Source organism: Eubalaena glacialis, chromosome X (assembly GCF_028564815.1).
Source record: "Eubalaena glacialis isolate mEubGla1 chromosome X, mEubGla1.1.hap2.+ XY, whole genome shotgun sequence".
NCBI lineage: Eukaryota > Metazoa > Chordata > Mammalia > Artiodactyla > Balaenidae > Eubalaena > Eubalaena glacialis.
The window spans coordinates 20767056-20781143 of NC_083736.1; the positions used below are offsets into that span (position 1 = coordinate 20767056).

Below are 14088 nucleotides of genomic sequence, written 5' to 3' on the forward strand. Positions count from 1 at the left end.
ACACTAAGCACTTTCTGCTTTTCTTCACGGAAACAACGGACTTCATATTCCAGAGAACATGCCCCCAAATGCATCACAGCCTCCCTCTTGAGCAATGTTGCAATAGAAAGTTGCCTTCCCAAGGGGAGGATTCAGAAAATGAATCAGAGATATGACCCACAAAATGCCACAGATACAAAGACACACCAAAACCTTCTCAAACTTTAAAAAATGGGGAGAAATGTATCATATTGCATTCATTACAGGAAGGGCCCCATTGGACACATGGAACCAAAGTTTACAAAGTAAATATGAGACTTTTAATATTAACTTCCTTGCTTTTCTTAGAACTTGTTTTTAAATGTTTTTGTTATTTCTATCTGTGTCAATGTTATATGGGTACAGGGTTTCAAGAGTCAAACAGTTCCACTAAGTCTGTTGTAAAAAACAGGAGTCCTATCGTCTCCCTCTCCCCAGCCTTTCCTTGTGTGCTAGTGCCATCCCTTTCTTCTTGGCTTCCTGGGGTTTCAGGCGAAAGTAATGTATGTGTTCAGACACTATCATTACCCGAAAGCCATTTTCTCATAATTTAGAAGAGATATGGAAGATAAATGAGATGGCTGATACTTAAAAGCTGATACTTTCCCTGTAGTGAACGAAAGCATTTAAAATCATTCCTCCAGACTTCCCTGGTGGTGCAGTGGTTAAAGAATCCGCCTGCTAACACAGGGGACACGGGTTCGAGCCCTGGTCCGGGAAGATCCCACATGCCGCGGAGCAAGTAAGCCCGTGCGCCACCACTACTGCTCCTGCGCTCTAGAGCCCGCGAGCCACAACTACTGAAGCCTGCGCGCCTAGAGCCCCTGCTCCACAACAAGAGAAGCCACCATGATGAGAAGCCCGTACACTGCAATGAAGAGTAGCCCCCGCTCACCGCAACTAGAGAAAGCCTGCGCACAGCAGCAAACACCCAGCGCAGCCAAAAATAAAATAAATAAATTTATTTTAAAAAAAAATCATTCCTCCAACCACACTCAAATTTGGGGTCACTAACAAAATCCCAGTATTGTGTCAAATAAGCATTTAAAGGACTCACTAATGACTTCACTTTTGAGTGTGGGGAGCAGTCTTTGCATCCTGTATTTTCCTCCATCTTTGCATTTGTTTTTTGTTCCACCTGTCCTGTACACTCCCAAAACAGGCCAGCACTGAAGTGAGTCTTCAGTGTGTACCTTCAGGGTGTACCTGAGAGGAGAGAGAGTTTACGGAGTGACTTTGCCAATGCTGAGTCTGAAGACTACGTCACAGGTGGGAGGGTGGGCAGGGAGAAGAGTCACTTCCTTCGCTTTTCTTTTGCCTTTAAGAGTCACAGCTAAAGTTGAACAACTAAGTTCTAGAGCTGATTAAGATGATAAAGGCCCTTAAATGTGAAATACAGGTGACTCAGCACTGAACAAAATGTGAACAAAATGTGAAATAGTGAAACACTTGTTTCTGAAAACAAACTTTTCTCCCACTGAGAAATGTGCTTGGCTATCATTTCATAAACTTAAATAAGCCTGAACTTCGGTTATATCTGGAGTTTGACCTAATTGTACCTTTAGAACTATGTGCTGGCTAATTATTGACTTGAAATCTGAACCTCTCAGAAGGGAAACAAAACATCAGACAGGAGGTGGACAGGGTGAAAACCAAAACCTCAGGCAAGTTTCTTTCAACCAGTGGTGAACAAAACCATTATTGCAAATATTTACTTTTAATTAAAATTAAGCCTCGGATGAGGGTGTAGTCCCACAAATATACTGCTGGTCCCTCTGACAGTGGTTTTTGCATTAACTTGGGTGGGTGCAATGAATTAAAAAGTGAAAACTTACACTCACGGTAAATTCCTCAGCTCCTATAAATAATCATGAATAGTGCTGGTCACAGACGAAAATGTTCCTCTAAATACCCAGCCTTTTCCAAAAGATTGTGCCAAGTGTGTTCATCAAGATAGGAGAATGAGGAAAACATAATCTGTCTCTTTTTTTTGCTGAGCTCAAGCATTCTGAATTTTATCTTTAAACTAATGAAAATCATCATTACTCATTACTTGGCCTAATTTTAACTGTCACAGATTTGCTATTTAACCACAAGCTAGTTGCATTTTTCTATCTCTATATGTGAACACAGGCATTTTACATATATTCTGAATTTTCTTTGAGCCATTTAGATATAATGTCATTGATCCATTAGGGAAGTGCCTTGCATCACACAGGCCTCTACTGGGCTGGGATCCAGCACTGCACTTAGCACAAAAGTTGCTGACCCAGCGGCCCAGGCACCTGCTACTCCACTGCCTGGGTGGGTGGTCCCTCAGCAGGGCTCGATTCTTCTATCTACTACTATTATTGTGACTCTGTCCCAAGGCGTGACATAGGTGATAAGATTGATGAAGGCATTCTTTAGCGCCACTAGTCCCTTTCTTCCCCACTGAAACAATTGCTTTTAAATCTTGATTTTTGACAAAGCAATCTTTCTCAGGACACATTATTACAGAACAAAACATGCCACATCTGTCTCTTCAGAGAAGCTTAAATCACTCTGTATGGTAGAGAACTGTTCTCTCCAAAGCCCTAAAGTTATTCAAATAGATCCATCCTGATTAAGTTAGAGATAAATTGGATTGAGAGTCAGTCTTATAAGAAAAAAAGGTCATAAGAAACAGAATAAAGAGTGTAAATGTAAGTAGAGAGTATTACCTCAGGACAGAGAAAAACAGAGTACAAATGCACTGAGGTCAGGAAATAAGCCAAAAAGGAAAGATATAAAATAGCACTTAGAAAAGTATAAACAGCTAGGGAAATGCAAGATACTATAATATGCAAAATTTATATTCCCTGCAGTTCAAAGTTCATGGAAGGCATGCAAAAAGTATTAAATACAAAAAAAGGCAGATACAAACAGCCATGAAAGGAAAAGATCATAGTATAAAAGCAACTGAGTTGCCCTGGGTGGGAGGTGATTCTCTTGTTATCCTAAATATGGGCCAGATACTACTGGGTGCCAGCTCTGTGAGACCCACCCTCCTTGGAGGAGTTAAGAGATTTTAAGGCAATGTTTCAACACGACTAAAGTGTTAAAAATGGAAGTAATACCTTCCAATTAGGAGACTCTGAAACACCTTTTGATTGATGATCTCCAGAGCACGCTGTGGTGGGGGCCATTCCTTCATCTTCTCTAGATCAACAGTGAGGAAACCTGTGGATTCTCTACTTTCTGGAGGCGACAGAGGAAGCCAAGCCAATGGGAAAAGCCTGAAACAATAATAGTATATTTATAGTGAGATATTATAATTTAGGCACAGCTTTAACGTATTTGGTTGACTGGTGTAGTAACACGAAAGTATTTCAGTATAGCAGGAAATAAAAGATTTCTGGGTCACTGGGGGATTATTCTAGAGACAAATATGCTTCGGCTCATTAATCCAGTAACAATGCTGGCACCATTCCTGTCATCTTGGCTCTGTCAAATGTATTTAACATTAACATGTGCATGTTCCATTTGTGTATTGCTATCTTACCAACTGCTATCAGTTCTGGAAGGTCAACAATTTAGGAATTAAATTGACACTATAAGAATACAAAGATGACTTATAATTTCTAAGCTTGATTGAAATTTGGAAATTCTCAACCCTCTTTCATATAGTTTCCCCACCCATCCTTCCTGGCTGGCTGACAAGTCAAAAGAAACTCCTGCTGTTCCCACCAGCACCGGGAAGACGGAGTTCAATGAGCTGTGCATTTAGAGGCCACAAAGGCAAATACAAGGCCTACATACAGAGAACCAACACACACAACCACATACCATTCCTCCACTGGCAGAGGACAGAGACTACGTCATTATGCATCTCCCGCTGGCAGTCAATAACTGGAAGATCTGTACAAGCTGGGAGGCAATGGCACACAATAAGGGGTCCCGGTCATTGTTTTCTTTTGTATGTCTTCTCATCAGGGTCAGGCAAACTATTACTTACAAGTTTTGTTCCTTGTGCTGGCAATAGAAGCATCGTCTCTCAGCTCCAGAGCCACTTTTCCCAACTTGACCTTTGGAGACTGCCTGACAGCTGATGCTAAGAAGCAGAGTGAATGGTTTTAACACACACACACACCATGCACACATGCATACCCCCCCACACACATACATGTACACTCAGAGACACACACAGGGACATCAGATACACTTGAACTGTCACTCAATAAATAATAAGAGGAAAAAAAGCAGGACAACTTTTTTTTGTAACTTAGAATTTTAATTATGTACATAAATAGCAACATGAGAACGAGGAGTTCTAAGGCTTATACATTATCTCTAGGTGAAAGAACTTCAGATTAGTCCACTTGGAGTATGGCATCACCCAAGATAACAAAGAGGCCTAGTATAGTTTCTCCTGAAGAAGAATGCCAATTTACTACATTCAATACTAACTTCTCTGCCATTTTTCTGTAGAAATACTGGTTTACCATATGGAGTTTCCAATGTTTACCTATAACTAAAAGAAAAAGAAAAACATAAATAAACAGTTCCTCCCAAAATAAAAACAGCTCTAAGATTTTGCATTTTGAAAATTCTTTAGGTTTAAGTAATCACATCAAATACTTATAATACCATTATATGACCATGAGGATCACAATGAGCCAGAGAAAACAGTAATTATTCCCATTTTATAAGTGGGTACACTAAAAACCAGAAAGGTTTTGTGTTACATCAATACTACATGCAGATTCTCAGCTAGCTGTGTATCTGAGATAAACGGATGGGTGAATAAATTAAAAATAAACGCTTAAATGGCACAGGACACACTACATCGCTCCCCTTCTGAAAACCAAACAACTACATTTCCATCCACCTGCTGGAGGAGAGCATGATTATATCATTGCTAGTCCGACGCAAACCTTTCCTCACATCACCCCATCATTCTTTTCTGGAATGAAACACACATCAAATCCAAAGACACCAAAGACAAACCAATTCTTCTCCAGATTGCCTTTTTCCTAATACGTAATGAATCCACTTAGCAATTAGAGGTTTATAAATATTTTAGAGGCCAGTGACTACTCACTTGATCTTTTAATATAAAACTAAAAATTCTTAAACATCTAAACCACTAACTTACCTTTTCTATCTCTGTTTATTAATCTGTTTTGAACTTCTCTAAGAATTCAATAGATTTACTGCATTGTTAAAAAAAAACTACAAACTGCCAGTAATCTATATTAATAAGGATTCAATAGATCATGGTAGTCCATACTAGGAAATTATGAAGCAGCTAAAGGAGGAATGAGATAGACCTATAAGTACAACAGGGAAAGATGTACACAACATATTAAGTGAAAAAAAAAGCAAGTTCATTCATTCAGTCAACATAACTAAACATAACACTGTCTACAAAGTATTCTTACCAAAAAATTGAACCAAAATCTGATTTAGCCTTCAGATCCAACTATCAGTTTATGGGAAATGCAGAGAGGAGAGGAACCAAGAGATAAACAGAATGACACTAAATGGATGCACTCAGCCACAGCCAGAGCATGGGAAATTTAAAGGACAAATAAGCCCAGTTTTTCAGCAAATAAATGATAAGAGAAAAATGAGGGAGAAGGAACTATTACAGTTTAAAAGGGACTTAAAACATCTGAAAATAAAGACAGTTTATATCTTTGTAAAAAAATTAAAAAACAAAAAAATAAAAGGGACCTAAGAGACTCATCAGTCAAATGCAGTGGGCAGATCTTGTTTGGATCCTGACTCAAACAAAATAACTGTAAAAAAGTTATTAATGAGACAATCAGGGAAATCTGCAAACTATCTGAATATTAGATGATATTACGGAATTAGTGTTAATTTCTTTAGGTGTGATAATAAAACTGCAATATGTGCCTGCATGGAGCTTTCAGTGTACTTGCAAAACAGTACAAGGAATATGATCTCATTCTATCAAAAACCCAAAAGCATGTATGGATGCGTGTGTGTGTGTGTGTGTGTGTGTGTGTGTATGTTACACATAAAGAAAAAAGTCTGGAATGATGTACCAAACTATCAACAGAAATTACCTCTGGGAAAGGAATGGAGGACAAGACAAGCTTTAAAAATATTTATCTAAAAAAAATTCTTTACAACAAATATGCATCGCTTTTATAATTAAAAATTACGTCTCCAATAAAGAGCTAACAAAAATTAAAAATGAAATCAAGGCTGTGTATATAGTAAGCTGAACTCTGGCCCAGAATATTTTTGAAAGAATGAAGTGGATATGTACATAGTTTTCCTTTATTCTGTGGCTCGTTGCCCCTGTAAAGAAATATAACCATATTCAGTGTAAAGTCTCTGAAGGACACGTGTGACTTCCTGGCTGTTTACCCACCAGTCGCCTTTCTAACAGCATATCTGATGCACATCGGGCCCCACTTTCCAGAGATGCCAGTTCTAGGGTAGGGCTTACGCCTCTGCTTTTTAACAAGCTTCCCAGGTAACTTGTATAACAAAATTTGAGAAATGCTGATTTGGGGTTACTATATGAAAGGCTGTGATGTGAAAGAGGATCTGGATTTATTTTCTGTGACTGCTAAGGCAAGATCAGACCATTGTGTAGGAGTTACAAGGAGACATATTTTTGCTTAGTATAAGAAACAGCTCCCTAAAAATTAGGACTGCCCAAAGATGGCTGTCCTGTGGGGTGCTTTTCCTATCAGTGGAGGTGAAAAGTGGGAACACACAGGGCTACAGAGAATTTACGCTTGAGGCTGGGGGTTGGGCCAGATGACCCTTTTCAAATTCTAAGATTATATGACTCTCTAGGTCTCTGAAAACACGGAGACAACTTGAGAAAGAAAACCTCAAACCCAGAGCTTTCATGAGTTTTAAATAGTAGCCATGACTTATGATAAATGTGACACTGATTTTTTAAACAAATTTCTATTATAAAGAAAATGCATATTCATTGCAAAAAATTTAAAAATACATAAAGTTATATAGAAGAAAAAATATAAAAATCATCCATAATCCTACTATCCGAAGATACATACTTAAATTTTTTGTTGTGTTTCCTGGTCATTATCCTCTCTAAAAATGTATCACACTAGCTTTTTTTTTTTTTAATTTAATAATTGTGCATATGTTCCCATGCAATTAAATATTATTGAAACATAATAACATTCCTCTTTATGGACATACCATAATTAAACCATTTTCCTGTAGCTGAATATTTAGATTGTTTCCAAATTCAATATAATCTAATTACCATGAAATCATAAGTGCTATTATATAATTTTTAATATATACACAAAATAATATTAACATAACTAGTGTTTTCTACTTAGCAAGTACTCAATGGGTAAATATTGAACATATGAATGAAAACAAATGGTGAATTGAGTATACGACCAGAAGAAATCACACTGATTGACTTTATCAGATACCATCCTAAATTTCTCTAGACTCAAGTTACTCAAATCTGCAAAGAAAGACGACACCTATGAATTCCCTATATCACTTACTCTATATAATCTTGAGCTTCTCTACAATAGTCATGCATTCAGCAAATGTTTATTGAATGATTATTAGATGAATACAACTGTGCTTACTATAGTGAAATGCTGTCTGAAAAAAAAAATAAGCCTAAGAAATAATTGTTTGAAATAGGTTTATAGACAAATCCCAAATGTCGAGTTCTAGCTTGTCTAAAAAACCCAGGTACTTCTCAGGAACAAACACAATTAAAAACTCATAGCACTTAAGCCCAGAAATTAAAGACGGAATGAAATATCATCCTGACCCTTATGTGTCCACACGAAGTTGAAATGGCTATAATTAATCAAATTAAATTAATTAAAGACAAGTCATTTCAATTGGTGCTAATAATGCTAAAAATAACCACAGAGTTTTCTTGTTCTTTACCTGATTAAAATGGGCAGAGCATGGAGTATTCTACTTATTTCCGGGTGAATTCTTCACATTTTCCGACTTGTAAAACAGAAAGTAAGAATATTAATGCAGTTTGAAAAGAAATAGTAAAACTTCTAAAGAAATAGTAGACTGTCTCAAAGTGCACATCTTCACTATGTGACTGAATATTATCTGATGCAAAGTGACCCATGTCTCGGTAAACTGAAGGAATTACTAGGGCTCCCTGAGGGCCCTGCTGTAAAAAGTGACTCAGGCACAGAGAGCAGGAAATAAAGCTCCATTAATCCTCACTACACAGATTCGGCCAACAGCTGATTTGATAAAAAATCCAATCAATAGTGAAAAGATTTCTTTACTACTTCATGCCACTGTAATTGTTAAAGAAGGTTACTGAATCACTTTGCTGTACACCTGAAACTAACACAACACTGTAAATCAACTATACTCCAATAAAAAAAAAAAAAAGAATAATCATCATGATCTGAAACTAAAAAAAAAAAAGGTTTTACACCTATGGGACGGTTTCCGATGGGTACTCCACTCCGTATATCATCCACCATAGGGGCCAAATCACAAAACATGTTTACTCTGAAAGAGGTTATAACCAGACCGCACCCATTCCGCCTGGCCACCATCTGGGAACATATAATTAGGTCACGTCATCAATGAGAAGTAAGGTAGGAAAGGTTCTAGTGGGAAAAGTTCACGTGCTAAATGTTTAAGGCCTTACTTTCTTTCCCAGATGTTTTTAAGACTTTAATTCTGAAAACACGTTAATAAGACCTGATGTACGTCAAGGATCTGAGCTCTCATGAGATGGCAATCTGAAAAACACTAGGCTGTAGTTGGGTGGGCAATAGGGCTGTGATTCTGTGGTCTAGACTTGGTGCAGGTTCTGCCGGTGGCCTTCTCTCAGAGTTATCCACGGGTGAAGGAGGGGGAAATGTGAGAAAGCAGGACCACATGCCTAACCCTGTAATTTCAGAGCATGGTTTCTAGGCAACTTCAGGCTTACTGAAGTGGTTGAGAACCTGTCTCTAAGCATAGTGATCATACATCTTGGCTTGCCCAAGTTATACATACTGGTTTATACCTATTGTCCCAGCATAATTAATAGTGCCCCCTTTCACTCTCAAGAGTATCCTGGTTTGGATGATAAATTATATGGTCACCCTATCTACAGACCACATTCACTTGATGATGGAGTTCTGGGGAAAAAGGCCATACGTATTGCTTGGTGGATCATCATACAATATCCAGGTCTACTTGTTGCTCTGAACAGAGCTCTACAGGACTCAGCGCCTATGCCTTACGCTATTCCTTGAGAGCCACTTTCACACACACACACACACACACACACACACACACACACAGAGGCCTTCTTGCTGTTGCTCTTCCAACTTGCCAAGCTCTTTCCTGGGATAAGACCTTTGCAAAATAAATCCCTTGACCTAGACTGGTCCATCCCAATTTTGGCCTGGCTAAATGCTATTCATCCTTCAGATCAAGGCTTTCCCCTGTCCTCTGCCCTTCGATTCAGATAAGAACCTTTTATTCACATTGATAGCACCCATGCACTTCCTGATTTGTGTAATTCTTTCATTCATGTTTGAATCCTTCACAAATATATATAAGTTTCATGAGGGCACAATACTCCTAGAACCTCCTAGCACACAGTATTCAAACATTCGTTGAATAAACAAATGAAATGACGTAGAACCTAGAGACCTGATGAGTATTTAAAAAAAAGTTTGGGTATTAATGAAGAAGAGATAAAAAGAGGCTTATGAAGGCAAGTGAGATAACCATGTCCAACAATTGGGTCTGTCATAAAAACCATGTGGTTCCCTACTCAGTTAAATGTATTTTAGGTCTGAATCACCTTAACATAATGCTTGCCAAATACTTCTAGTGATATTCTTATATATTCTACTACCTATATTTGCCAGCAACTCAATCTCAAAAATATAAGATAAGATATATTATCTTAGAATAAGATAAGAATATAAGATGCTAAATTCATAAGCTTTTTTTTATCCTTTGGACATTAAGAAAATGAGCACATAAAAACATTCTTCTGGTTGAAGAAAACAATTCTGTTGCTAGGAAATTTTTCTTGTTTGATTACATATCACTTATAGTATAACAAAACATGACAGTCAAATATCTCACTAGTGAAGTATTGAACCTATCCACCCTATTACAAATCAGATCTCTCTTGGCAGAAACCATCATCATCTCAGCAAAAACAACATTCTGACTTCAAAAGACAGTTTGTGACTTAGCACAAGCCAGAAATCAAATTTTTTTGCATTTTCGGACAGTTTTATTTAAAATATTTTACAATGCAACCATTCTCCTTATAATCTAATTTCAATACATATTGGGTTTCATCGTTTTTTAAAAGTGATTGATATTTTATTTAACCCAACACATCTAAAATACTATTATTTCAACATGTAATCAATATAACATCAATCAACATTAAAATTATGAGATAGTTTACAATCTTTTTATCTGTACCATGTCTTCTAAATTTGGTGTGAATTTGCGCTTACAGCATACCTCAGTTCAGATTAGCTACACTTCATGTAGTCAACATCTGGTGCCTGCCATATTGGATTGCAAAGGGCTAGAGGAATAAGCTAAACAGCACTGCACTGTGATGGTTAATTTTATGTGTCAACTTGGCTAAGCTACAGTAGAAATTTTATTTTCTTACCATGTCCATGAACATGAATAATAATTTCTATTAGCAAAACTGAAACATTTGTTTTAATCAAAATATTTATTTCTAATTAGTATGCACTGCCATATGAAGGGGGATTTCCAGCCAAATTTTGAGGTACAGCAATCCACTTGAAATGTCTGATCCCCTCACCAGTTGAATTATTTTGATCAATTACTTAACTCCTCCAAAATGCAGTTTCCTCGTTTATAACATGGAGATAGTAACAGAACCTGCCTCACAGACTCTTCCTGAGCATACAGTTAGCACCCAGGGCCAAGCTCACAGCAAGTGCTCAATAAAAATGACCTATCCCAAAAGAAACGAAATTGAGTTATATGTAGTGACGTGGATGGACCTAGAGACTGTCATACAGAGTGAAGTAAGTCAGAAAGAGAAAAGATAAATACCGTATGCTAACACATATATATGGAATCTAAAAAAAAAAATGGTTCTGATGAACCTAGGGGCAGGACAGGAATAAAGATGCAGACATAGAGAATGGACTTGAGGACACGGGGAGGGGGAAGGGTAAGCTGGGACGAAGTGAGAGGGTGGCATGGACTTATATATACTACCAAAGGTAACATAGATAGCTAGTGGGAAGCAGCTGCATAGCACAGGGAGATCAGCTCGGTGCTTTGTGACCACCTAGAGGAGTGGGATAGGGAGGGTGGGAGGGAGACGCAAGAGGGAGGAGATATGGGGATATATGTATATGTATAGCTGATTCACTTTGTTATTACAGCAGAAACTAACACACCATTGTAAAGCAATTATACTCCAATAAAGATGCTAAAAAAAAATTACCTATCCTATGTGGTAGGTCACTTAAGTTTTTTGATGAGGAAATAAAAGGTAAACATAAATGACCTGTTAAAGACCCCAGTGAAATTCCAGTTCACTGGATGTGGTAGGCAGAATAACGGCCCCCTCAAAGATGTTTGCACCCTAATCCTGGAACCTGTGACTGTGCTACCGTACATGGCAAAGGAGAATTACGGTGGCATTGGAGTTAAGGTTGCTAACCAGCTGACCTTACAATAGGGAGATTATCTTGGATTATCTGGGTGGGCCCAATCGAATCACATGGGTTCCTATAGTCTAAGAGGACGGAAGACAGGGTCAAAGAAATGGGACATGAAAAGGACTCATCTGCAGCAGCTGGCTTTGAAGACGAAGGAAGAGGGCTGGGAGTCAAGGAATGCTGCAGCCTCTAGAAGCTGGGAACTACCCTCAGCTGACAGCTAGCAAAGCAGACCTTGGTCCTATAACTGCCAAGAAACTAAATTCTGTCAACAACCTCAATGAGCAGGAAGCGGATTCTCCCCTGGTACCTCCAGAAAGGAACGCAGCCCTGCTGACACCTTGAGTTAGCACCGGACTCCTGACCTACAGAGTCTAAGATAATAAATTTGTATTACTTTCAGCCAGTAAATTTGTGGTCATTTGTTATGGCTGCAATAGGAAACTAAAACAGATAGGAGGACTTTTGACTAAGGAGTATAATAAGCCCTAGGGCTCCATTTTCCATCAGAAAATGCTACCTTCTCCTATGCAGATGTCACATGACATCTATCATGGCTACCATTTCTAAAGTCTGTCCATTTTCTCAGCTTCTCACATGGATAAACTCAATCCTTGAAACAGCCCCATGAGGTACTACCCCCATTTCCCAAGAGCACCAGAGCAATTTCCCAAGGTTTCAAGGCTTGTAAGAGGTGGGGGTGGGGTGGGAGTGGGGGAAGAGCCCGGTGCACCCACTCTGGAGTCCACTCTCTTGGCCACCAGGCCATGCTGCATCCTGCCTTGTCTACCTTTCCTCATACCAAAAGTGTATGCCTTTCGAAAAAGGAGACATTTTTTTTCAAGATTTCTTACTTTTTATTTTGCTAAGTAATGATGTTTAAAAAAAAAGAAAGGGACTTCCCTGGTGGCGCAGTGGTTAGGAATCTGCCTGCCAATGCAGGGGACACGGGTTCAATCCCTGGTCCAGGAAGATCTCACATGCCGCGGAGCAACTAAGCCCGTGCGCCACAACTACTGAGCCTGCGCTCCAGAGCCCACGAGCCACAAATACTGAGCCTGTGTGCCACAACTACTGAAGCCCAGGCGCCTAGAGCCCGTGCTCTGCGATAAGAGAAGCCACCGCAATGAGAAGCCCATGCACCGCAACGAAGAGTAGCCCCTGCTCGCCACAACTAGAGAAAGCCCATGCACAGCAATGAAGACCCAACGCAGCCAAGAAAAAAAAAAAGAAAAATCATTGCCTAGTACCTTTATTTCTTAGAATTTTAAACAGCAAAAACTAGAAAGGGCACAAATTCAGAACAAATTTAGCTTTATGGAAAACCCACCACATTGTCCTTTTTATTTTATTGTGGTAAGAACACTTAACATGAGATCTGCCCTCCTGACAAATTTTTAAGTGTACAATACAGTAACGTTAACTACAGGCACTATATTGTACAGCAGGTCTCTAGAATGTATTCATCTTGCATAACTGAAACTTTATACCCATTGATTAGCAACTCCCCATTTTCCCCTCCCCCCAGCCCCTGGCAACCACCACTCTACTCTCTGCTTCTATAAATTTGACTATTTTAGATACTTCATTTAAGTGGAACCATACAGTATTTCTCCTTCTGTGACTGCCTTATTTCAAAGATGATCATTTTAAAATCACATAACTTACAGCAAAACTTGAGTGTGTTTAGAAAGCTAAGGAATTTCGAATGGAGAAAAAGAAAGCAGGACACATTTACTCAGGATGATGGCTGCTGCTTCCCTTTCATTTTCCTGCTGAGCCAGCAAAGGCTTGAATACAACTATTAAAAGCTCAGCTTTAGAAGTTCTGCTCAGTTTTCATGTTAGTAACAGGTTTATATTTCTTTTATATTTTCCTTACCTTCAAAGAATTATTAAGATTTTTTTTAGTTACTGTTGGTCTTTAACAGTCATTCTACAATTCTTTGATAGTAACTTGTCACATTTTTAAAAAATCTAGTGAAAATTAAACATGACTTTTACTGAAACACACTGCTGTGTTTGGCTAATGTAGAAGACAACTCCAAAAGAGCTATCTGTGACCCTGGGGCCTGACACCCACAAATAGCCTCCATCTCTGAAACTCAGGCTTTGAGCTGGGACTATTCTGAAAGGGTTTCAGATTAGCAATGGACAATCAATAGCTTCATGCTTTTATTAAACACCTAGAGTCAAAGAGTGAAAACTGTAATGGAAAAGATCTATGAATCAACTACATTAAGTACTTCTGATCATCAAAAGACACCAAAACTGAAGAGACAAGCCTAAAACTGGGAGAAGACATCCGCAAACATGTGACCAAAAATATTAGTATCTAGGAAAAAATAAAGAACTCTTATAAATCATTAAGAAAGGAACTAATGACCCACATAAAAAATGGCCAAAAGACA

General features: G+C 38.5%; 1 protein-coding gene across 1 annotated transcript in view; it reads right to left on the reverse strand.

Annotated features, from left to right (window-relative positions):
- Positions 1–4261: 4261 nt before the first annotated feature.
- Positions 4262–14088, reverse strand: part of APOO (apolipoprotein O) — a 56980-nt gene continuing 47153 nt past the window's right edge. The window contains exons 8-9 of the mRNA XM_061178787.1: positions 7915–7980; positions 4262–4510 (exon numbers count right to left, since the gene is read on the reverse strand). Of these exons, the coding sequence (XP_061034770.1) occupies positions 7945–7980 (36 nt within the window). The 3' untranslated portion in view covers positions 4262–4510; positions 7915–7944. The remainder of the gene's footprint in view (positions 4511–7914; positions 7981–14088) is intronic.